The 24701-nt window shown below is 43.3% G+C and overlaps 1 protein-coding gene and 2 long non-coding RNA genes across 9 annotated transcripts in view; 1 reads left to right on the top strand and 2 right to left on the bottom strand.

The window, feature by feature from the left end:
- LOC147435352 (uncharacterized) overlaps positions 1–21072 on the top strand; it is a 102472-nt gene extending 81400 nt beyond the window's left edge. For all 6 annotated transcript variants that reach the window (XM_086488416.1, XM_086488415.1, XM_086488414.1 and 3 more), the window contains 5 exons: positions 716–783; positions 915–1038; positions 20278–20317; positions 20388–20455; positions 20672–21072. In XM_086488416.1, the coding sequence (XP_086344542.1) occupies positions 716–783; positions 915–1038; positions 20278–20317; positions 20388–20455; positions 20672–20684 (313 nt within the window). In that variant the 3' untranslated portion in view covers positions 20685–21072. The remainder of the gene's footprint in view (positions 1–715; positions 784–914; positions 1039–20277; positions 20318–20387; positions 20456–20671) is intronic.
- LOC147435353 (uncharacterized) lies at positions 7–20270 on the bottom strand. 2 transcript variants are annotated; one of them, XR_015185078.1, is made up of 3 exons: positions 19444–20270; positions 17476–19052; positions 7–383 (listed from the first exon to the last, which is right to left on the bottom strand). It is a non-coding gene; the product is annotated as an uncharacterized LOC147435353 (long non-coding RNA). The 2 variants fall into 2 exon arrangements; XR_015185077.1 differs by having other exon boundaries at positions 17476–20270.
- Positions 21000–21681, bottom strand: LOC147435351 (uncharacterized). Its single transcript, XR_015185076.1, has 2 exons — positions 21318–21681; positions 21000–21236 (listed from the first exon to the last, which is right to left on the bottom strand). It is a non-coding gene; the product is annotated as an uncharacterized LOC147435351 (long non-coding RNA).
- Positions 21682–24701: the final 3020 nt, after the last annotated feature.

Here is a 24701-nt window from a genome sequence, read left to right as displayed (position 1 = left end):
TAGCTTTGTTGTGAAGATATTGCGTTTTATTGAAAGGGAAATAGCCCGTCTCTCAATTTCCTTTTGAAAACTTTGGGGTTTGTGTAGATTAGCATAGCAACGAAGAACTCCAAGGACGATTAATGAGTTTTGCAAGTTTTTTCCATGGAAATAGTACTTTCTATTGAAATAATACATTTCAAAGGTGGCACTTGCATGGATGCACCTTGAAGTTTAACTTGGAGTTTGAGACACACTTGATGAGATGAGTAGTGTAGTCCTAATCCTTAGACTTTGCATGATGATGCCTTTTTGTTTAAATACTATCTGGATTGTCAGTGTGTAGTGAATCGATTTCCAAGCTGAGTTGAAAAAATTGTCATCAGCCAAATACTTGCCTGCTCCTGTAAGTGCAAAAAGACCATCAGCTATGACAAATTACAATCAAGTAACCAGCACAACCTCTTCTCAAATGGAACTCAAAAGAGAGGACACATGAAAACGAAGGCACACAATGGGTGACAGTCTGACAAAAATTTGTAGAGAATGTTGCTCAATTGTCGTTTACTATGTCAGCCAGAGGAGTCCTTTTTCCTTCAAAAGCCTGTATGCACAGGGAATATGAAAACTATGTTTAATAAGGAAAGGTTTAGATTTACAAAGCAAGTCCAGCATCACCATAGTTCCTAGAAGAAGCCTTCTCATGCTCTTTGTGCTGTTTGACCATTCTATACAGACCAAGTACTTTTGAGCAAGTAGAAGTTTCAAAAAGTATGTTTGGCAATGGGGCAGCATACCTTACAGGTAAACGTGCATGAATATGGCCTTCAATTTTGGCTGTGTGTTAATCTCTGCTGTTTCAGAATTTGTGCATTGATTTTCAAGGGAGATTCTGCTTAAAAGTTAATTCGTGTTTTGAACGTGTGCATGGACAGATGGTATGTCGGTATCTGGGCAAATGGCTGATGGAAGGCTTTTGTCGGTAGCAGTTCCCCAGCGTGTTACTTGTAAGGTCGTTGAAGCTGAGGCTTCATACAAAGGACAAACAGCAAATCCAACGTGAGTGGATCACTAATGTGCTTTCCTTGTGCATTTTGGACTCTTTTCTTACTCTGGCAATGCTGTAATCAAAGATGGGCCCCTCCTCCCCCCCTCTTCCTCTCTCTCGCTCTCTTCTGTCCTCTTTCCCCTCTTTTGCTTCCTTCAAATAAATAAGTTTATGCAGATATCTTTTGAGCATCCACAAGCAATGTTCTACCAAAAATTATCTTGTAAAGGGGTTCAAGGTTCTAACAAAAAACAAAATGCACTCACCCTATAAATAAAGAGTCGCATGCCCTTCTTCAGCCATTTTGGAATAGCCATTTCTTTTGCTATGGTTTTCAAAGGCACTCATGTGTTTATGGCCATTTGAGCCCCGCAATTACCAGAGCGTGCTTATTTTTGCTCTTGGGTGTGGTCTGGACGACAAATGCACAATCATCTTTAACAAGCCTTTCACCGTGGCACCAATTCTTCCATCTTGCCCAACCTATTCTTATGTGGTCAGCTCTCTCAGTCTCTTCATGACCTTCCATTTGGTGGACATTTTGCTCAAAGGTTTGAGGTTTTCTACAATTGGCTTTTAGGGTTCTTAGATTGCTCCACCTAATTAGGGTGAGAAAACAGGCCTAGTGCATGCAGCCTTCCCCCTGCCCCTTCGCCCTGGTGCCTGTCCCCCCAATCGCCCATCGCGCTCGCCACGCTGGTTGTAGGCGGTCTGCTCTGCTGCCCGCTTACTTGCTGCAGGCTGCCGCCCCGCTGCCCGCAATTGCTGGCTAAGCCCCACCCATCGTTGCCCTCATTGGGCCCTCGTAGACGCCATGCCCCACTGCTCGGCCCACCCCTGCTGCTGCTCCTCCTTTGTAGATGCCTGCCAGGCCCTTGCACACGCTTATAGAGAAGTTCTCATTAGATTGCAGCTCGCTGACATTTTAGACCTGCCTTCAAGATTGATTGCTCACAGCCCTCCTATTTGCAGGCGTTTTTCCATGTGTTCTTCATCAGGTCATTGGCTATGAAGCTATGCTAGCTAGATGTTGATGTGAAGAGGTTTGTGGTGACCTCCTTTGACTGCAAGCAAGGTGTCACAAAAAAGCGTTGATAAGGTGAAGGTAGCGGCTACCGTTATAGTTATCAAAGTAGACTTATGAGAAATCCAAAAATAGAACTAAAGCGTAAACCTAATAGACCTCTATCAAAGAAATACATACATCCCTATCCAAAGTTCCAGCATGGAGCCATAGTACATTCTCTCAGTGTGGTGTAGCCCTCATCTAGAGATACATCTCCATGTAGCTGAGATGCTATGAAGTTTGAAGTTATGCAAAATCATCCCATATGAGATACGTCTCCATGTAGCTGAGATGCTATGAAGTTTGAAGTTATACAAAATCATCCCATATTGTACCTACTTCGCATAGGTTGAGTGTAAGGTGCAGCGGAAGTGAATGTTGATATTGCTCAAGATGAGTGCTTCGAACTGTGCTCAAGGGTTCCTTTTACTTACGTAAGGGAGAGACTTCCGATCTTTAGAGAGAGAGTGCAATGCTCACAAACAAAGTGAATGCTACTGTGAATGAAGGTGCTGAGAGAGAGAGAGAGAGAGAGAGAGAGAGAGAGAGAGAGAGAGAGAGAGAAATACAACACCATACGATTCTCAAACCCTCCTCCAAGGGCCCCCCTCTCTCTATGGCGAGAGAGGTCTATGCTATAGATTGCACAAATCTGGTACAATGGTCTAGATGCAATGGACTTGCCAACGATGCGGATGACAATGATGAGGACGACGAGGACGGGCTGAAAACTGAAAACGCTAGGGCTAAAGTGCTGAAATCTGGAAAACGCTGATCTGCTATTGAATACTGACACTGTGTCGGCGAGGATGACGATGGCGACGACTCGACGACGATGCACTGAAAACGGAGATGCTGAAATCTGAAATCAGTGGGCTGAAACTGAAACGTTGGCTGATCCGACAGTTCAGTGAGGATCTGCTGCAGGTAGGTGAGATCTGCGAAGCTAAGGGTTGAATCTGCAACGGCTAAGGGCTGAATACTGAAAACGCTAGGCTGTGTGGTTGGATGGGGTTGCCGATGATCTGGAACCCCAAAATAGCTGATTTGGATGGCTGAAAACGCTTAGGCTTTCCGCCGGTCTTGCTGAGAAGGTGCACTGCAAGTTGCGTGAGCTTCTTCTGCTGCCTTCTTCTGCCCGTAGTGAGTGCCCACCCCCTGCTTGTACACTTGGACAAGCTGAAAACGGAGATGCGGAAATCTGAAATCAGCGGGCTGAAACTGAAACGCTGGCTGATCCGACAGTTTGGTGAGGATCTGCTGCGGGTAGGTGAGATCTGCAAAGCTAAGGGTTGAATCTGCAATGGCTAAGGGATGAATACTGAAAACGCTAGGCTATGTGGTTGGATGGGGTTGCCGATGATCTGGAACCCCAAAATAGTTGATTTGGATGGTTGAAAACGCTTAGGCTTTCCGCCGGTCTTCCTGAGAAGGTGCACTGCAAGTTGCGTGAGCTTCTTCTGCTGCCTTCTTCTGCCCGTAGTGAGCGCCCACCCCCTGCTTGTATACTTGGACAAGGTTGGGTCGAGTAGTCTCCCCAACAGCCCCACGACCTTGAAAAAATGGCATAATAATTTAATAAATAAATAAAATACCTGGAATTGACTTCGCCCTAACTGTTATGGAATTTGGGTATACTGCTTGGACAATGCATATGCTGGGTGGTACTGGGTTGTGCAATTAGAGGATATGCAACTACTCTTAAGTGCGTGGACATGCACGGCCTGCGCACAAGCTCACAAAGGTGCGAGAACACTTCCTAGGCTAACCTGAACCCTAGACCTGAGATAGCTTGTCCACATGCACATAGGGTTAGATGTGCACGTGACATTGAGTATACAGGCTAAAGTTTCAGCCCATCGTAATAGAAGGACGCACCATTTGTTTGCATTTTTCCATACTCATCAAAATTTAGTGCTAAATGGCTTGAGCCCACACGGCAAGTCACTAGCAACTTTATAAGTTGGGAGGGGTTAGGGAACTATACCAGAAGGGGCATAATGGACACATGCTAGTAGGAGAGCAACGTGCTTGACAACTCACCACACAGGAAGCAAGCGACCAGCTTAGGGGCACCCAACATGAGAGAGGGCTGATTTGGACTTCTTGTGAGTGGATTTTCAGGTCTCAAGCTTTAATGGAAATCTTACCTTCTCCCCTGTCTCATGTAGCACGATAATTCTACCCTCGTGCATCTCTCTGCCCCTTACACCTATGGTAATGCCCCACTAAATTGGGCTTCTCATGTGACTATGTACAGTCTTGTGGGTTCTATTAGCGTTTGTCAAGTCAAAAGCAATCTGAACAGGAATTGGATTAGCTAATTGCTAATCCCCCACAGGTACGCACAGTTCCATCGCGACAGATTGCGAAACATTAGAGTTTTCTCGCGTGAAAACCCGTCCAAATCAAGGGGAAGTGACCCATTGCGTGCTGGAGCTTTTGAGACACTCATAGACGTGTTTGCTCCACTCAAAACGGTCCAAAACAGAGAATTTCAGCTTGCTGCATTGATTTACAGGTGTAGGATTTTTTCACCTAAACTGCAAGATGCACTTGGGAAGCTTCAGGGAAGTCTTGGGGTGGTTATACAAGAGTTCGAGCACCTGTTAGTGGCCAAAACAGGAAATTACAGCACGCTGAAGTTTACTTACAGCTCCCTGGAAAGCTTCTCAAATGCAAGGGGATCTGTCCTAGACTTGCACTTTTGACCTACATAGATTTTGGTGCCGTTATGTTGCCGAAATTGGGTCGAAAACCTACAGTTTCATTCCTTGACAGGTTTGGACAGCTTGGTGGGAGTTTGGTTCAAGTGTTTGGCTCGTTTGTTTTCAATTGAATAAAGAAATATCAAAAGGGGCTCCAGTCTTTGGGTCTACAAGGTGTCGGCCCTCGTGTTCGACAATCTAGTAGCTTGACGCATATGAGTTCTCTCTTCTTTTCAATCCTTTGTGTGAAATTAACAGGTAATTGAATTAGTGCCGCCCTCTACTGTGTACTAGCCGTTTTCATGGTTCCATCGACGGGATAGTCACTTTTTCTTCAAAGAGTGCAACGTGCATTGTTGTGGGTGAAAGCAACAGAGAGCATATCATTATGTTAGAGAAGAGAGACGAGGTACTTGAAGAGGGATCTTCCTCACATGGTGCAGAGGAAGCTCCTACAACTCTTCAAGAAGAGGACAATTTGTTTAAAGCTCAACTACTTGGCTTCATGGAAACTTTTCAGCAATTGGCCAAGAATCCAAGGATGCAAGAGTTTTACCGGCTCTACACAATGTTTACAGGCTCCGACACATGTTACGTTGCAAGAAAAGGATATTTCTCATGCAGTGGGGTCTCTTGATGCTTGAGGGAAAGTCCATATGATTGAGCAACGAGCGGTGCCCATTGGTCCAAAGCAACCTGCTTTACTAGGACGAGAACTGTTTGTGAATTTTCAAGGGAGTAATGAACAAGATGTACATCAAACCAGTCCACCGCCTATTTCATATCTTGATTATTTTGGAGATGATTTAGTGTTTCAGCCTATGGCTGGACCTCCCACATGTTTGCAAGGTTATATGCTAGGAAATGTGTTTAAGGCAATGCAAACACGTCTGGTTAACCCTGTGTATGGGAACTTAGGTGTTCAACCAGGTTTTTAGGGTGTCTATGGCAATTTTTGAATGCCTTTAACACACTTTGGAATGGCTGGTTTTTCACAACTATGCTCACAATGCGGATATGACATGAAAGAAGGGTGATGCGAGTGTTGGAACGGTCAATTCTGAAGCTCTACTTTTAAAGGCATTTGTTTATGACAATTTGACTCCTTTGAGTAAACCAAAGGAATACAAAGGCAGTGAAGTTTGAAACTTTCACTGGAACACAGGACAAATTGAAGGCTTTGACCTTCATACAATAGTTTAATGCAGCTTATGCGGGTGGAAACTTCACAGGATCTTCGAAGACACGCAAGGTTTCCACTTTCTTGAAAGAAATGCGTTTCAATGGTGGACTGCATTGTTGAACTAGGGTCCAATTCAAGTAGATCTTTGCACCTCCGTGGCTTACAAACACTTTTGAGTGGATATGATGACAGCATGGCACAAGTTAAATGTGGCAAACTGCTCTGGGACGCATTTTTGCTAGTAAGCTTTTTCAGGTTTATGCCATTGTGAGAACAGACTGAGAAGTATTGTTGTGGGCTGCCCAATGGAATGAGGGACTACTGTACAAAGACTAATGTCATGAATATTATGCAGTTGATTGAGAACGTGATAGTGGCCAATAATTTGTTGCAAGGAAATTCCAATGGATTTAAAGGCAACGAGAGAGAGGCACAAGACAAACAATTTTCAGCCAATGGCAACATCGCAACAAAGCCTTCTGTACCTTTCTCAAAGAAACCCTCCATAGGTATAGTTGACAAGTCCAAGAAGAAATTTAAACCTTCTTCTGGGCAAGGTCAAGGACAAAAAAGGTATTTTTTCTGGCAAAGATTTGCCAGAAAGACAGAAATCATTTTTATGGTAAATCTTTTGAAGAAAGAAAAGCTCTAAGAGAAGCTAAGAAATGCTATATCTGTAAAGATGAGGAACATTTTGCAAATGAATGTTCGCAAAGTAAGTTACAAGATAAGGATGACAAGTCGGAGCATAAAGGAAAGAAGCTAAAACCCAATGCAAGACTTGTCCCAGAACTGGTTGGTGATGAGACAAACATAGATGCCACGGAATTGTGTAGAGCTTGGGGCAAAGTTAGGAATCAAACAATATTGGTTTTCTTTGATCTTGGAGCCCGTGCAATTTTTATATCACCAGAATAGGCATCAAAATTGTGCATTCATATAGAAGAGATGGGTATGACGGTGAGGGTTGTGATGTGTTATTGGGTATCCCATGGTGTTACAGGTGGCATGCTATGGAGGATACCACAAAAAGATTACCCTTGTACATAGAGGAAAGGTTCATGTCCTTGATGTAAAGCTTAAAGGCGAGTCTAATCTAGTTGTACCTGCTTCTGCTATTTCATCTGTAATAAGAATTATCTTTCTGTGTACTTGATCTTGCAAAAGAACTACCTAAAGTTGTATCTAATTTGTCTACTTTAGATAAAGATAGGACAACTTTCCGAAATGGTTTTAGTGATGGGTTTTCGGACTCTTTGCTCCTCCTGAGAGACCTCAGGATCATAGCATAGATCTTGTGCCAGGTTCTAGTCTGCCCAATAGACCACCATACAAGGTTAGTGCATCTCGACAAAAAGAGATTTATGAGTCACGTCAATGAGCTTGTAGAGAAGGGGTTGAATCTTGATTAAGTCTAGTTCGTCCCCTTTCTGTTCGCATGTACTCCTAGTACAGAAGAAGGATGGTTCATGGTGCATGTGCGTAGACTACCGTGCTTTAAATAAGAATACCATCAAGAACAAGTTCCCCATACCGAGAATAGATGACATTCTTGATTGGTTTGAGGGAGCGTCATTGTTTAGCACGATAGACTTAAAGAGTGGGTACCATCAAATATGCATTAGGCCAGAAGATGTCCATAAGGCTGCTTTTAGGCCAACATTTTGTCACAAACAGGTGACGTGGCGTGCCCACAGTACACACACACACATACACGCTCCCCTGGCACACAGTCCCGGAAATGTTGGCTGCTCCCGAAATTCACGCGAGGTTGACATGGCATGACTGTACGGACATCTCCACAGATTGCGGCGCAAAATGCGAGGTTGTATGGAACTGACACATGGCTGGCAGTGTATGGAATGCAAGCTTTTGTGTGGGTTGCTTTTCTATGCAAGGGGCTGAAAATTTCTACGCAAAGTTTATGGGCAATTTTTGGAGTTGCTTTAATTATCAAGCAAAGCTTGAGAGAGTCAAAGTTGTTTATTTTTACAAGGCTTTTGATTTACAACTTTTGGGGCTCTGCTTTTGGCATCCCTTGTAAAACCTTTATAAGTGTGGGCAAGCCTCCCACTTCTCAGAGCATCTGGACGCAAACTCTGAGAGTGAGAACCTCCCACTCCCGTGTATTTTGAGCATCTGGACGCAGACTCTGAGAGTGAGAGCCTCCCATTCCCTTGTATTTTGAGTTGCAAATTAATACAAAAAGAAATACCGAAAGGGGTGCCAGTCTTTGGGCCAATATCTCTAGGCACGGAACTCCGCCGGGCCGTGTCGAATTAATTGTGAATTGTGAAATGTTTTGAAGTGAATTCCTGTCGTGTCGTGGTAGAATCTTGACTTGGAGTGTCCAAGTCTTACAGTCACGGCCGATTTCTCTTCTATCGGGAAATCCAATCCTTTTTACTCGGCACTTATGGATTCAGACAGAGATCAATCGACTTCCTCTGCATCCAGAGATGCGGGAAGAGATCACGAAGAGGATTCACGCGAGGAGTACGGCCGGCCTCGCCTACTCAGGCGGAGATTGAAGAGATGGAGCGTCGACAATTGATTGATGATGCAGCAAAGATGATGTTAAATTTTGCGAAGGACCCGAAATTTGCAAAATTTAGGACCCAGACCTCCTTCGACGAGGTGTATGCATAGTGGCGGCAAACCACAGAACCACCCCTCAAACCGGCACTCAAGAAACCTCCTACTCCAAGGATGTTTACAGAGCAAGAATTAGAAGAAGTGGTTGATACACGGATTTGTCAGCTTTTTGACGCGCAGAACAAAGCCAAAAAGCATGACTAAAAGCAGAAGAAAGGAACTCACTTCTCAGGTTGTTTGCGTTGTCAGTCTACTTTTGCCTCGGCAAGAAAGCAGAAGAAGCATGTGCGATTTGAAGGAGTACTCAATTCTTCTTCTTCTTCTTCTGACAGTTCTTCTAGCTCCTGTGACTCGAGCGAAGAAGACAGAAAAGGGAAAAAGCGAAGCAAAAAGGAAAGCTTCGGAAAGCGCAAGAAAAAGGCAAAGAAGTCTTAATCTCGCCCAGTTGTTGACAGTTTTACAGAGGACTCGTCTTCGGATAGTTCGGACTCTGACGACAACAGCTTTTATGCAAAGAAGAAGAATTTCCATAAAGCCAACCAATATGACTTTCTAGAGGATAAAAGCAAGAAAGTCCGAGAGTTTAAAGAAGGTGGAGAGTCAATTAAATTTGACTCGTGAGATGCTTCGAAGGCTTTGCCTTCATTCAGCAGTTTTATATAGCTTTCTCTTGAGGGCGTTACTCAGGGCACTCCAAGATTCGGAGGGCTACCTCTTACTTCAAGGAAAATGCTCGAACGTGGTCGTCCACGCTTCTATTGAACCAGACAGCGCCAGTTAAATGGCTGAAATTTAAAAGGCTTTTTATTTCTTCTTGGTTGACTTGGGAGTACAAAGGCGACATACGAACTGCTTGGAACCATCTTCGGATGACCAAGAAGGATACATTGGACGCATATTGCGAGAGATTCCGGAGCTCTTTTCTACCAGCCTCTTCATTTAAGAAGATCTCGTTCAAAGAACAGATTGAGCGGTTTACCTTGGGACTTCCGACAGAGATCCAAGATCACTGCTTAGAGCAAAAGTTAGATTCCATTCAGGAATTGATGAGTCATGCGAAATGGGGTTTTGCCATTCATTCAGGCAGTTTGACCTACCCCACAGATGAAATCATGACGCAAAGGACCGAACAGACTTTGAACAATGAACGTAGAAAGAGGAAGAGCAACCCAGAAAAGAAAGAAAAGGATGCACGACCCAAGCTCACTCTTCGAGAGAGAGCTCTCTACATCAAAGAGAGGAAGTGCTTTGGATGCTGGGGAACTGGGTATATCTCCGCGAAGTGCCCTAAAAAGGCACCAAAAGAACAAAACGACAAGGATGAAGACAGGCCTGAGGGTTCAAAAGCAACTGAGGAACGTGGACGAAAAGGCAAGATGAAAGTAGGACTGGTTCCAGATTGCATGGGTACTTACCCAAGCACGATTGACGAGAGTATATAACTTTGCCGAGCATGGGGCAAAGTGAAAGACCAAGAAGCCCTGATCTTCTTTGATGGAGGAGCCAAGGCAAACTTCATTTCACCTGAATTGGCGGCGCGGCTCGAGATCTCACCCGATCGGATGGGGCCACTAGAAGAGGCAGTTCTAGCGGCACCCGGCAGGGAGGTAGCCATTACACCTGTCATTGGCAAACTTCGGTTGCATTGTCAGCGGTATTTGGGGCACGAGGACTTCTACATAATGCCCTTGGAAGGTTGTGATGTCCTCTTGGGAATTCCCTGGTACCATAAGAACAACGCCGTGGTCGACTATCGTGCGAGAAAAGCGACTTTGACTATAGAGAAGGGCCGAACCATTGTACTTGATGTAAAACTTAAGGGCGAGTCTGTCCCTATTGTATCGGCTTCGGCCATTTCAAAATTAATGAAATCCAGTCTGTTTGTTTACTTAATCTTTTTGAGAGAGTTGAATGATGAAAATAGGACAAATATGTCTGAACTTGATAAAGAACACCAACATTTTCTCCACACTCATGCCGATTGCTTTTCAGAGGGCCTACCAAGCGAGTTACCACCAGCTCGTCTTGAGGATCATACCATTGATTTGATACCTGGAAGCACACCTCCGAACCGGCCACCTTACCGTGTGAGCCTAGCCCAGAACGAAGAAATTATGAACCAAGTGAAAGACCTCTTGGAAAAGGGTCTTGTCCAGCCTAGTACTTCACCGTACTGCTCTCCAGTGTTGTTGGTTTTGAAGAAAGACGGATCTTGGAGAATGTGCATCGATTATAGAGCTCTCAACAAAATCACCATCAAGAATAGATTTCCGATTCCTAGGATCGATGATATTCTTGACCGACTACAAGGATCCTCGTGTTTTAGCAGGATCGACTTGAAGAGCGAATATCATTAGATCCGAATCGCACCCGGAGATGTCTACAAGACAACTTTTCGGACGACTTTTGGGTTATTTGAGTTTTTGGTGATGCCTTTTGGCCTAACCAATGCTCCTGCGATATTTAACCGGATGATGGATAGGATTTTCGAGAGTACAGACTATTTGTTGGCACTTTCTTTGACGACATCATTGTTTTCTCCAAGGATGAGGCAGAACATAGAGAACATCTGCTACAGGTCTTTCAGGCATTACGAGATCACAAGTTGGTGATTAATGCGAAGAAAAGTGAATTTTTCCTACCTGAGATACACTTTTTGAACACATTGTCTCAGCAACAGGTGTGCAGATAGAGCCGGCCAAGCTAGAGACTATCCGTGATTGGCCCGATTTAAAGAATGCCCATGAAGTTAGAAACTTCTTGGGCTTGTGTTCGTACTACAGGCGGTTCATTAGAAAGTTTGCAGAGGTTGCTTCCCCTTTGCATATCTTGACACAGAAAGGAGTCCCTTTCTCATGGGGACCCACAGAGGTGATTGCCTTTCAGACATTGAAAGAGGAATTGACTACAAGACCAGTTTTGACTTTTCCGGACTTGCAAAAGTCATTTGAAGTATATTGTGATGCTTCTGGTCGTAGTCTGGGTGCGGTCTTAATGCAAGAAGGCCATGTCATTGCCTAGATTGTTCGCAAGGCCAAAATTGACAGCATAGATTTATGAGAAAAAGCTTTTGGCGGTTATCCATTCTCTTACTCAATGGCGACATTAACTAGTCGGAGCGGATTTTACTATCTTCACAGACCATCAGAGTTTATGCTACTTCTTGTCACAGAAGCAGCAATCGGAAAAGCAGATGCGGTGGGCGAACATCTTGTCACAGTTTCACTTCCAAATTGTCCATGTGCTAGGATAGAAGAATTTGGTGGCAGATGCTTTGTCTCGGAAGCTGTTGGTTCTCGCTATTTCCACGATACATCATAAGAGCTTTGAGGATATGGTCGATCAGTATGCCACAGATATAGATTTTGCAGATATTTTCACTCGGATACGGAATGGGGAGATAGTAGCGGGATATTTCATTCGGGATGGCTACTTGATGAGGAAAACGATGTTGTGCGTTACACTGATGTTGAGGGAAAAGGTTATGACCGAATGCCATTGTCCACCTTTTATGGGTCACCGCGGCATAGCTACTTCCTGAAAGGTGTGGAGAGATACTTCTTTTGGCCGAGACTCAAGAAGGACGTGGACGATTTGTACGCAGTTGCTTGGTATGCGAGAAGGTCAGGTTTGACAGGGATAAAGCACAGGGATTGTTTCAGCCTTTACCCATACCCACCCGCACCTGGGAGAGTATTGCAATGGATTTCATTTTTGATCTCCCGAGAACACAGAGTGGTCACGATGGTATCTAGATTGTTATCGACAGATTTAGCAAGCAAGCTCATTTCATTCCAGTGAAAAAAACGGTCAAGCTGGATCACTTAGCGAGACTGTTTGTGGCCCAGATTTTCAGATTACATAGCATGCCCGAGATGATTGTCTCCGACAGGAAACCCCAAATTCACGAGTTTGTTTGGAAGGCTATTTGGGAGAACATTGGCACGCGGTTGCAGTTCTCGTCATCTTTCCACCCGCAGGCTGACGAGCAATCAGAGATTGCCAATTCAGTGGTACTAAATTTATTGAAGTCTTACATCGTGGATCAGAAGACTCAATGGGAAAAGTATTTACCTTTGGTGGAATTTGCATACAGTACCACGATACAATCTTCGACGGGAAAGGCGCCATTTCAGATTATTGAAGGTGCTACGAAGGTTCCACCCTTCCTCAGCACGAAAGATACGATTTTTGAAGCTGATGAGTACACGCGTGACTTGGATCACGGCTTTTGCCAAGGTCCGGGAGGCTTTGCACAAGATGGCCAGTCCATGTGCAGTCCCCATGTCTGTCAGATATCCCCTGTACCGAGTGTGCTCCTCATCCTGCGAACACCTGGCCAATCCCATATAATTGACATCCAACTCTCTCAACAGTTCCTTTGAGGTATCGTAGAAAGCTGTCTGAGAGTGGCCCGTCCTGGCATTAAAGTCTCCCAGAAAGAATGAGGTCTCCATCCCTAGAGAACTCCCATATGGCCCCTTGGGCGATGCATAATGAGATGTGCTAGGAGAAAAATAGCATATTCTAATGTAGAGTGACCTCCTTGTCCCCATTCTCACTTTGACCCACATATATCTGGCCTGCTCATCTCTCGGAACACACGAATGAGGGGGTGAAGCTCCTCCCTAAATAAGAGTGCCACACCTCCTGACCCACATCCTCTATGCGTTGATCTCACCTCCTGTCTACAAGTAGTCTCCCAATGGTATCCCGTCGCTCTAGGTAATGTGCCACTAGGAGTCTGATGCGTCTCCAAGTACAAAATAATGTCTCTTCCCATGAAGCTATCCTCAAATGCGCCTACATTTAGCTTCATTGATCCATTACAATTCCATGCTGCCATTTTAAGGTGGTCCCATAGGTCTCGCACCGTTATGTTGTGCGTCTTTCCAAAACCCCTGCTCTCCCTCCTTTGTAGAAAGCAATTTTTCCTTTCTTCCTTGCTGCCTTGATTTGTGGCATCAGCTCTTGCATGTGTGCTAGAGTGAGGTCATCACCCAAAAATATCCCAGTTTTCTTGAGTGTTCATCTCTTCTTTAGAAATTCCTTCCTAGCGTCCAACGTAGGGAAACGTATAATGAATGCTCTTTCCTTGGGACTTCCTTTCTCATCAATTCCCTTCTTTCCCTCTCTCCAAGCACCTGGGCTCAACAATGCCCATGCGATTCAAGAGTTCTTTCGCTTCTTCTTCTACTTTTCCAATGTCTTTGAGACCTGTAACACGCACATGAAGGGCTCTCATCTTCCTCTTTTGCCCCTCCTCAATTGTCATATTGATGATAGTGGATGTCGGTGTGGCTTCATGCATCTTATCTTTTCCTTTCTTTGTGCCCTCGATCCACTTTTCAGCTTTATCAGCCTTCTTGTGTTTTGAAGAGGTGCTCCGTCCATGAAGAGGCCGTTCGTGCCTTTTGCTCCTCCTCTTCATGTAGAGTTTTCACGATTCCTTAATGCTTTCGAGCTCCTTTATCATTGAGGGTTGATTTTCTACCTCCTTTTTAGGGGTATTTTTACAAGCTACAAGTTTTTTCTTAAGTGCTTCAATGCATCCTTTTCATTCATGCATTCTTCCACATTTGATTTTCAAGATAAAAGCAACAAGTGCATCCTCTAATCTTTTTTGCATCACACATTCCATTTCTGCCCTCACGCATTTCGACCTTCAATTTTTCAATGTCACTCCTCAAAAAGCTCAGCTCCGCCTTAATCATCACCTATACCTTCCCATACATTAAGTCTGTCAAAGTCGACGATGCCAAAGCGTAGAGACCAAGGAGAGAGAGAGAGAGAGAGAGAGAGAGAGAGAGAGAGTCTCCTAACCAATCAACCTTGGCAATGAATAACTGTATGATAATACAATGGGAGCAAGGAGGTCACATATATACCCACCTCAGTAAATTGACCTACCCAGACTTTGACAAATAAGTAAAATAAATACCTAAAAGCCAAAATAAATAATGGGATCACATTGGGCAGTTTACTTGAAATGCCAAAACTCTACACGCTTTCTGCAGCTCCTAGTGGACATAAATAGTGAGACCAAGTTGATGAAGAAACTGCCATGGACACGCCAACAACAACGTTCATGCTACATACACCTCGGATGTGCTACCCTCAACTTTGTACCTTAGAAAAAATGCCATCTTGAGCATCGGTTGCCTTTTAGAAAATTTGAACTGTAGACCACACTACGTCTAAGAATTTCCATTTGTAAACTGTGAACGTATCACGTCCAAAATACTCCAAGATAATGAACTGTGGAACACATCCTGTCCATAATCCAACCAACAACAGTGGATTGGTGCACTCATCCATAGTGTTTTAGATACGTTTGATTTGTTCCCTGCCAGATGAATACCTTGAATTCCGACCCACGGGTTCAAACACCGATAACTTGAACTCCAACACGAGGGTCCAAATTAATTATAGGGAGCATTGCTTGCCCCTCTCTGCCACTCACAAGCCTCTCTCTGGCTGAAATTGGTGGCGGCACCGATCTCCATGTGACTAGAAGGCTAGAGTCCGTGCCAGTGTGGTCACCACCACACCAACAGCCTCTTTGTTGTCCTTCCCTGAGTCACTATCACTACTTTCCTCATGATGCTTGCTTTTACCTTTGTCCTTTGTAGAGCCTCTATCTTTGCCTTTTGGATCTACAATCTTTAGACAAATGACCACGCTTTCCACAATTGTAACAACGGTACTTGATCTTCTTTCTGGAATGTGAAGCAGCAAGTGCTTCCACACCTTTCTCAGAAATCTGAATTTTGCCTTGAGTTATCAACACAGCTTCCTCCTCAATGAGAAAAGAGCTAAGATCATCAAATTCCAGCTTTTCCTTTGTGATTTGTAGCCGAAATGTCCTAGACACCATTTCATACGCCTCAAGCAACTTCGTGAGAACCAAAGTAGCTAACTGAGTACTGGTCAGTGCACCTTTCATAGCCGATAGTTGATCATGAATAACTTTAGCCTTCATAAAAAATGATTGCATGGAATTTCTGGGTGGAAACTGGATGGCAAATAACTATCCAAGAAGGGTGCTCGCATCGTAGAATCCCGATCAAACATTTCAACAAGCTTGAACCACATATCATTGGCAGTCTTCAAAGTCTGAATGGTTGGAGAAATTTTCTTTGTAAGAGATTTCGCAATGGCCAACATTGCTTTGTATTAACACATCCCAATCGACACACGATTTGAGATCAGTGTGACATGAAACGTTTTGTGGTTTCAGCCGATTTGGGGTTTCAAGGTTTTGAAACGTTTCATTACAAGAAAAATATGAAACGGAGGTTTCGTTTTACATGTTTACATATAGTCTATATACACAAAAATACACACATATATATACCTACATATATAAGAGGTATGTATATATGTATGCATGCGATTGTGTGATGACGCAATCTCTTCATCCTGAGTCGTCACCCAATCTTCCAATGCATTTATCTTGCTTTCTTGAATTAAAACGCGTCTGTCGAGCATTTTAATTGTACCCAATAGATTTTGGTTCATCTTGGTAATGGTCTCCGTCATTTCCTTTTTGCACTTTTGGATGGCATCCTCTAGCGGGTCGGCTTTATCGTTCAGCTTCCTCATGCTTAATTGTCGCCCAAAAGGCGAGCAATTCGTGTCTACCTGAAGGCGAGCAGCTCTACATGACAGCGAGCGGCGAGCACCTATTGGGCGAGCACCTTTGGAAAGGGCAAAAAAAAATTTGTTGGACTAGCAGCTTGGACGAGCACCTTTGAAAAGGACGAGGGCAAGCAGTCGTCGGCGAGGGTCGAGGGCAAGCAGTCAGGGGCGAGGGCGAGGGCAAGCAGTCAGGGGGCGAGGGGAGGGTCGAGGGGCGAGGGGCGAGGGCGGGCAGTCAAGGGAGGGGCGAGGGGCGAGGGGAGAGGGGCTTTCTCTATCTACGCTTGCAGGTTTTTTTTTTTTTTTAATTAAATTTTATAAACCCTCTCTCTCTCTCTACGCTCACAAACTCTCTCTCTCTCTCTCTCTCTCTCTCTCTCTCTCTCTCTACGCTCTGCCCTCTTTCTCTCTCTACGCTACTTTTCCCCTCCCCTCTTTCTCTCTCTACGCGCTAGGTTAGGTTGGGTTGGCGCGCGAGGAGGGGGTAGGGCGGGAGAGCAGGGGATCAGGGTGCAGCGCAAGCAGAGGGCGGGAGTGCAAGGGGCAGGCTACAGCACGCGAGCAGGGGGCGGGTGCAGGGGCAGCTGGGGAGCAGAGGGCGGGGGTATAGGGGGCAGGTGCAGGGGCCGCGGGGAGCAGAGAGAGAGAGAGAGAGAGAGAGAGAGAGAGAGAGAGAGAGAGAGAGAGAGAGAGTTTTAACGTCGTAGGAAACTATTCCAAGAGACCTTAAAGATCTAGCCGACAAGAGAGAGAGAGAGAGAGAGTCTCCTGAACCAATCAATTTTGGCAATGAATAATTGTATGATAATACAATGGGGGCAAGGGGCTCACATATATACCCACCTCAATAAATTGCCCTACCCAAACTTTGATAGATAAGTAAAATAAATACCTAAAAGCCAAAATAAATAATGGGATCACATTGGGCAATTCACTTGAGATGCCAAAACTCTAATAAAGTCATCTTTGACTCTAGAAAGTTTCTCTGCTCTCACAGAATCCGGCGAGAATGTGATCTCCCGAATCCTTCGCCCAAGTGTCGCTTTCGATTTAGGCGGGGTTTCGTAAATATTGTCATCCCCGACGTCAACCGATTGGTCCATCCTCAGGACATGCCCATGCGATGAGGGGGAGCAGGTGCTAACTTCCGGCAATGAATAACTGTATGATAATACAATGGGGACAAGGGGTCACATATATAGCCACCTTAGTAAAATTGCCTACCAAGACTTTGACAAATAAGTAAAATAAATACCTAAAAGCCATAATAAATAATGGAATCACATTGGGCAGTTCACTTGAGATGCCAAAACTCTTAACAAAGTCATCTTTGGCTCTAGAAAGTTTCTGTGCCCTCACAGATGCTGGCGATAGTGTGCTCTCCCGAATCTTTCGCCCAAGTGTCGCTTTCGATTTAGGCGGGGTTTTGTAAATATGGTCATCCCCGACGTCAACTGATTGGTCCATCCTCAGGACAAGCCCACGCGGTGAGGGGGAGCAGGTGCTGGCTGCCTGCAGTGAGAGACCTTTACTTCGCTGCCTGTAGAGAGAGGCCTTCACATCGTTGTGGTAGGTGAGGAGAGAGGCCCTTCACTTCGCTTGCTGTCCTCACTTCGCGCTGCCCTCAGAACTCGCCCTCAACTGCAGAACTGCACCCTTGCTGCTTTGCAACATAGGTCGCACGGTCCTTGTGGAGCAACAGGTTGGGTAGAGAGCTGCCTTCAGGTCGTGCAGAGAGAGGCCTTCACTTCGCACAGAGGGAGGGAGCAGCCCGCTACGTCATCCCCAGCAGGTCGTGCAGCATTTACAACGTAGAAGGAACCAGGTGGTGGTGGTCGTGTTTGTATGATAGTTGATCATGTCATGTGAAGCCACAATTTGACCATGCTGAACTATAGTGCCAAGGGTAATAACTTTGTTTTTTCACAATCCATATAAGCCCTACAGCCAGTTTGAAAGTGGAAAGAGCATCAAGTACTTCGAGTGGAGGATTCTTTCACATAAAGCAAGAGTCATCTGCATATACTTGAGCGAAAGAAAGCTTTACACCCAAACTTTGTAGTCCCTGTGGATACCCTTGATCCAACAAACAATGCATACAAGAGCAAGGATGAGTGGCAATAGTGTACAGGACTGTACTCAAAGGGCAGCCTCCCCTCACCAGTACATGAGCGTCCATGACTTTGTCGAGCATTTATCCCTGCATGCCAGGTATCATGCGGTACATCCCTTCCATAAAGCTAGGCCTCCCTGCTCCATATGAGCCAAAAGCACCTGTGCCATAAGGCTCAAAAGCACTTGCTCCATATCAATCTAATCCCCTTGGAGGCAGACCAAACTGACTCTTGATCTCCATATCTGAGAACATAGATTTTGTACTCAAAAAGCCCGGGCAAGGTGGCATCTGCCGCTTCATCTGATGTATCGGTTTGATTTATTGCCTCTGCTGATTGGCTACTGAGTTGGATATCTTCTTATTGCTTGACACTTTTGTACCTTTGCTTTTGCTCTTCGCTGAGGGTTGATCACCCCCTTCCTCTGTCTAATCAATGTTCATGGGCTTGCCTTCATGTATTTGTGTAAAATGGATCTCTGGAATTAGCAAGAAAATGCTTCATGAGGATGTTGATTTCGTTGTCGTGAGCTTTTTCCACAATCAAATTTCTCTGATGGTAGTTTGAAATGTTTTGTAGCGAAACAACGCATTTTGAGGGTGAAACATTTTGGCCTTGGTACTCCTCTTCTTCCTGATAATTAGGAGGTCCTGCTTCCATGGTCGATTGCTGCATATTTGGATCGAATTCTTCTTAGGAGAATATTTCTTTGAGACCACTGAAACTTGCAAGTCACATGACAAGGCGGTTAAAACCTTGCAACATCATTGAATTGAATTGAAAACAAAAAACTGAACCCAAAATAACATTGTAGATGAGACACACACTGGCAAAACTCCACTATCAGAAGCATTGGCCCCCTACTCATCGCCCTTGGTTGTAGTTCTTTAGTTCTTTAGGTGGTGGGTACAATTGTTCTGAGAGATCACAATCACAAGGTCTGATACAAACAGAGTCACAATCTGAGAACTAATGGTGCTCTGGCCTCCCCTTCATTGGCAATTGGCCTCAAAAGCACGTATGAATCACTTGTTATTTTTACAACTGTTGCTAAAAGTACACAAATATCATCTAGTATCAATAATCAGTGCACAAAAGCAACAAATCACCTGCTTTTACAATCTGGCGCCCAAACAGCAGCATCCCAACATAAAATCAGCCTCATCAGCCTGCCCGTATCCATGTCATAGCAACATCAGCGTTACGCATCAGCCTGTTCGTACAGTCCATGAATTACTGCGTGATTTTCGCAGGGCTGGGACTTGGGGCAATTGGGTTCTGCTCCGGTCGGCTTCACTCTGTCCAATCAGGTCTGGCTTGACATGTCATCTTTTTGTGACATACATAATTATGATTTCTCGAGCCAGTCCAGACAGCTGAAAACTGTTTTGTAGTTAATCCGTCCCAACCAGGAGATTTTTCCTTTGCTTAATTGATTCAAAGATGCGTTGAGCATAGTGGCAAAAAAGGCTCTTCTAGATAGAGGGCTTTGCCCCTTTTTATGAAGTGTTTCTTGCTCTGTTGGAGTTTGCTGTCACAAGTTTTCTTTCTAAAGTCGGCGCCTCAAGTCACTGTCATACCACTTGCTAAAATCCTGAATGGGTGCTCGTATGCGGCTGACCCAAGCAAACTCTATAGCTTCTTGAGCATGCAGAGAAGAGACCAGATTGCGAACTGAACCATTCCCAAGTCCTAGTCATTGTCCCCACGGTGTGTGGCTGCTAGAATGAGCTAAGCACCAAGCAAAGTAGGCATGAACGCCCAATCAAATGGGGAAGTGCTTAAGAAACATGTTTGTCTTTTTGGTAGCATCTCTTATGAGATTGTAATGCCTGTTAATTAGTGGTGATCCACTTTTGAAAGCGGTTCCAATTTTCTGAGTCCAAGTTCTTTGCTATGGATCCTTGCAACATGAAAAATTGAATCTACATCTGAATGTACAGGTACAAGAAAGTTGTGCTGGACAATGGACTGCAAATATCGGTACAAGTAGTCTTGTATTTGTTGTTGCTCCTCTAGCCCTCCTTTGCTCACGTGGTTCTTCAAAACACAGGCACCTAATTTTATTGATGCAGAAGATATGATAGTTGTTGATACAACGGATAATTCTTACTTGACCAGGTGAGCCAGTTTATGCGAAGAAATATTGTTATAGTTATGAAGATATTGTAGAGCAAGAAAAGCTTGAGAGCCCCTAGTACTCAATGACCATCCTAGATGCTTGTACGTTCTTAATATATAAAAAATGAGGCTGAATCTTTGTTTGTGAAAAAGCAATTGGATGATTCTTAGACATTTTGCTGCTTTTTATATGAACTCTTGAATTTTTGCTTTCAGGGCAAAAGCTTGAAGTAGTCATATTGCCGTGCAGAGATCAATTCAGCTTCTATAGGTTTCAGCCTTCTATAGATGTAGAGAATAGAGGTTAAATGGGTATTTGAGTCAGCCCCTCCTATATGTAAGAAGGGAATTTTCCAGCTTTTCTTTCAGAAACCAATCGCAATAAGCAGGGTTGATTTTTTTTTTGGGAAACTTTCATACAAACCACACAGTTAAAGCAACGGTTCTCATAATAGCACCTGCACAGTTGACGGTCCCATCCCTTGACTTGATATTTTAAATATTTATCCAGTGTATGGTTGATTGGTGGTCTCTAATAGACTGATTAATCAATGATATGTGGGTAAGACTCTTGTGAAGTAAAAGCAAAGTTCATACCAAAAGCCCTTTTATGAGGTTCTGCTTGTAATATGCTTGATTGATGGGTCCACCATCTGCGCTTATTGCCCCTGCCGGTATCCTCATTGCGCTCTTGTTTCTCTGCCCCTAATGACTCAAAATTCTCAATGTCCTCTACTTTCAAATAATTGTAAAGACCGACAGACATTTGCTTGAAAGGAACCTGCATGGGCAAGAGAAGCTGATGAGCATAGCAATATCTGTGCTTTTACAAGGTTCTTGTGCTTAATTCCTCTTTAGTTACCAAGGTCTTATGTTCTGCCATTAAGAATCCAAAATGTCAAATTTAATTTTGACTATCAAACCCTCGTGTACTTAGGGTCAAGCAAAGCTGTTTGAATTTCAGCATTCTACCCCGGTCCTGTGTGGGTTGCCCGTTGTCAGATGCAAGTCAGTCCAGGGAGCGAACGCCACACTTTTTAGGTGACATCTGTCTCTCTAGACCAAGTCAGCAGAGTTGCATTTGACAACCATTTTAGTGTGGGTGGAGTGATAGGCAACCACACAAGACCGAGATTTCTATACAAGAACCATGCTGCTTGGGAGGTTTACCAGGCCGCCCTGAATTGTACACAACTAGAAGGGAGTAGATCAAGCAACACAAGATCCCTCTATGCACCTAAAAGAATAGACGTGTTCAAAACATTGATCCCTTTATGCACCTAAAAGAATAGACGTGTTGATTTTGAACACTGGTTGAGACGATTGAAAAAACAAGGTGAAGACTTATGTTGGCATCCTAAAACATAAAAGTGATTGGGAATTCATGTGAGGCTTGCAAATGAAGGGACCTATTTACCAACTAAGAAACAAAGAAGATTGCAAGCCTTAACATGCATAGGTCTATGGACCGTAACTATTAAAAATGATTTCATATTCAAATGTACTCCTAACTCCCTTCCTGACTGAGGCTTGTTTTACACAGCCAACAAGGTGTCTTCTATGCAACAAAATAGGGTAGATCAATTAACACCAATCTTAATTGCAATCTCGCATGATTGTTTGTACTTACTTTTTTGACGATAACAAATTTGTGAGCTATCTGTCCTTCAACCACTTCATTGTAGAATATTTTTGACTGTAGAAATACTATAATATGGAGTGACTTATATTTACAAGAACACCCATGCCAATAACATTGCTATGTGGAATTGCAGATAGCATTAGCGACATTTGCCACATGTTGCTCAACAAAGGTTGTTTGCTCAATGAGAGAAGGATTTTGTATTAAAAAGCATGCCATTTCAAATCAAAAAGTTTTGCCCTTCCTTGCTTTTTGGAAGATCGAAATTTAAAAAATAGAGAAGGTCCTAAGCTCTAGGGTTTATTTTTTGTTCTATATCATATTGTTGCAAGTGTAGTTTCACACATGCTGTTATTTTGAACACATTGGGAGTTTGCGAAGTACAGGTTGTGATTGGCCCCACCAATTGCCACTCTACAATGGTCAAAAAAGGCATGTAGGTTGTACAAACACTACACCATTTAAAGCAAGCTAAGTGACCAAATCATACAAGCCTCTCCCTTCATTGGAAAAGGCCTAAAGTTTGGTTTGTTTGTTTTTTTTTCATAGCCTTAATCCTTACCTACTTATCTCAATCAGTATAGAGGGCTTACGTATTGGCAAGGCAAGAGAAATCTCTTGTACTATCATCCATAATAGACAAAACCATTATAATCACCTTTCAAATTGAGCAAGTAAAGGCTTTCGTACATTTCCTTATATAGACATTCACCGTTTGCATGTCTCTATTGAAAGGAAAAAATGATGGCCATATAGCAAAACCAAGATAACAAAGACCATCTTTCCTTGGGTCTAATTTGCAAGACTCCAAAAACAAGGCTATCTTCAAAACGATCACTCAGCGCAAAAGTAAACTTGGTCCTCACAATTGGAAAAATTATGTAGCAAATTCATGAGTTCATGTGATCCACAAAATAGTCTTATTCTAAAAAGAGTCACGTTGGTGCACACCATGGTTTTACACCTTGCGTACAACTCTTTCACAAATAGCCAACAAGCATCATCAAGCAAAAACACAGAAATAGAAACTATTGTTAAATACGTATGGAATTTTTCTCAAGACAAAAGCTATTGAAAATATTGAAGAAAGACCATTGAAATTCTATAAAATTGAGCCATTGTGCATAATATTGGGTCAAACTCTACCTTTAAGTTGACTTTTCATGAAGTATTTAAAAATTCTTCAAGATTGAAACTAACCAAGAAACAAGAAATAAAGGGACCACCATAGAAAACTGCAACTTGAGCTAGACCTCTAGAGAGTAGTTAGTAAGGTTCATGCCATGAAATGAATTGAACAATTGATTAAGGACAAAGACTATATATCATAATCCTTCCATGTGAAGATTTGAACCTTTTGAATGGAGACATATTCTTGCAATTGTAGATGTGTGTCTTCACAATGCCATGTTGACAAAAAATTTGTGACTTAATGTCTTTGCAAAATGGTCTCTACTTATGGAAACGAACACATACACACAAAAATGGTAAGTCTCATGACATCATGTGAAAAGAAAAGTAGTTTCTAGCTCAATGATATTGAGCTCAAATGGAATATGAAAAAATCACCCATCACATGGATAAAAAGAGAATGAATAGCCTAGTAAGGGATCACTAGTGCCTTCGTATGACAGGTGAAAAAACCAAACTAGAAATATGTGGTGTAACTTGCTCCTCATATTTTTTTGAATAAATTGACTCATTTATGAGAATTCATTTTGAAAAAAGTTCATTAAGGTTGAATAATAGCTCTCGAAAATCCCAAAACATTGAGCTACATTGGTGTGATCTTAGGGAAGGATATTTCAGTCAAAAGACCTATCGACTTAACCACCCATACTCTTCTCTTATTCTAAATCATAATCATTTGGCTGAATGAAAAGATGGAAGGAAAATACTAAATCAAATTGATTGAGGGGGATGTGTTCGGGAAGAACAAGTAGGGTAACATTCATTTGACGACTCTAATATTATGAGTTGGTCCCGTAGCTTTTGTATCCTTATTAGATCATGTTTCAGGGGAGAGAAATAAAACCCTTTGACAAGAGAGCCATTGTGCTTTGGTTGGCCCACTTGCAGGGGAGGAGTTTCCAATTTCATAGTCCAAAGCCTATGATTAAGGGTTTTGAGGATGGGCTATGGCCTATGTCCCTTGTGGGTACTCCTACTTGTGGTTGATACTCCATGTATGCCCATTTTTCATGTGTGGTGAAGATAACCTCTCATTATCTCTCAAGCACAAAGATGTCTCTAGAAAGAGGTCAAACTCTCCTATGTAGGCATGGCGTAGGAGTAGATGTGGTCACACCTAAAATCATACCTTACTAGTCTCTTTCCTATATGAGGTCCATCTACTCTTTGTTCATGTGATGAAGTATGGTGATGTTTGCATAGCTCACTTGTTTCATAATTTACCCCACGTGATATACTTCACACTCCTTCACAAACACCTCCAAATCTTTGAATTATATGCATTATTGTGCACAAATAGTCCCTTTGGAGTCCATGCTCCTTATCAAAGAGATATGTACAAATATTGGAATAATGCCAAATACCTGCATGAGAAGTTCATGATGATCCTTAGTGGATTTAAGAGAGAGAGAG

The sequence above is a fragment of the Adiantum capillus-veneris genome, chromosome 18 (genome assembly GCF_014529385.1).
Source record: "Adiantum capillus-veneris isolate H3 chromosome 18, ASM1452938v2, whole genome shotgun sequence".
In the NCBI taxonomy this organism is placed as follows: Eukaryota; Viridiplantae; Streptophyta; class Polypodiopsida; order Polypodiales; family Pteridaceae; genus Adiantum; species Adiantum capillus-veneris.
This window is presented reverse-complemented; position numbering and strand designations above follow the sequence as displayed.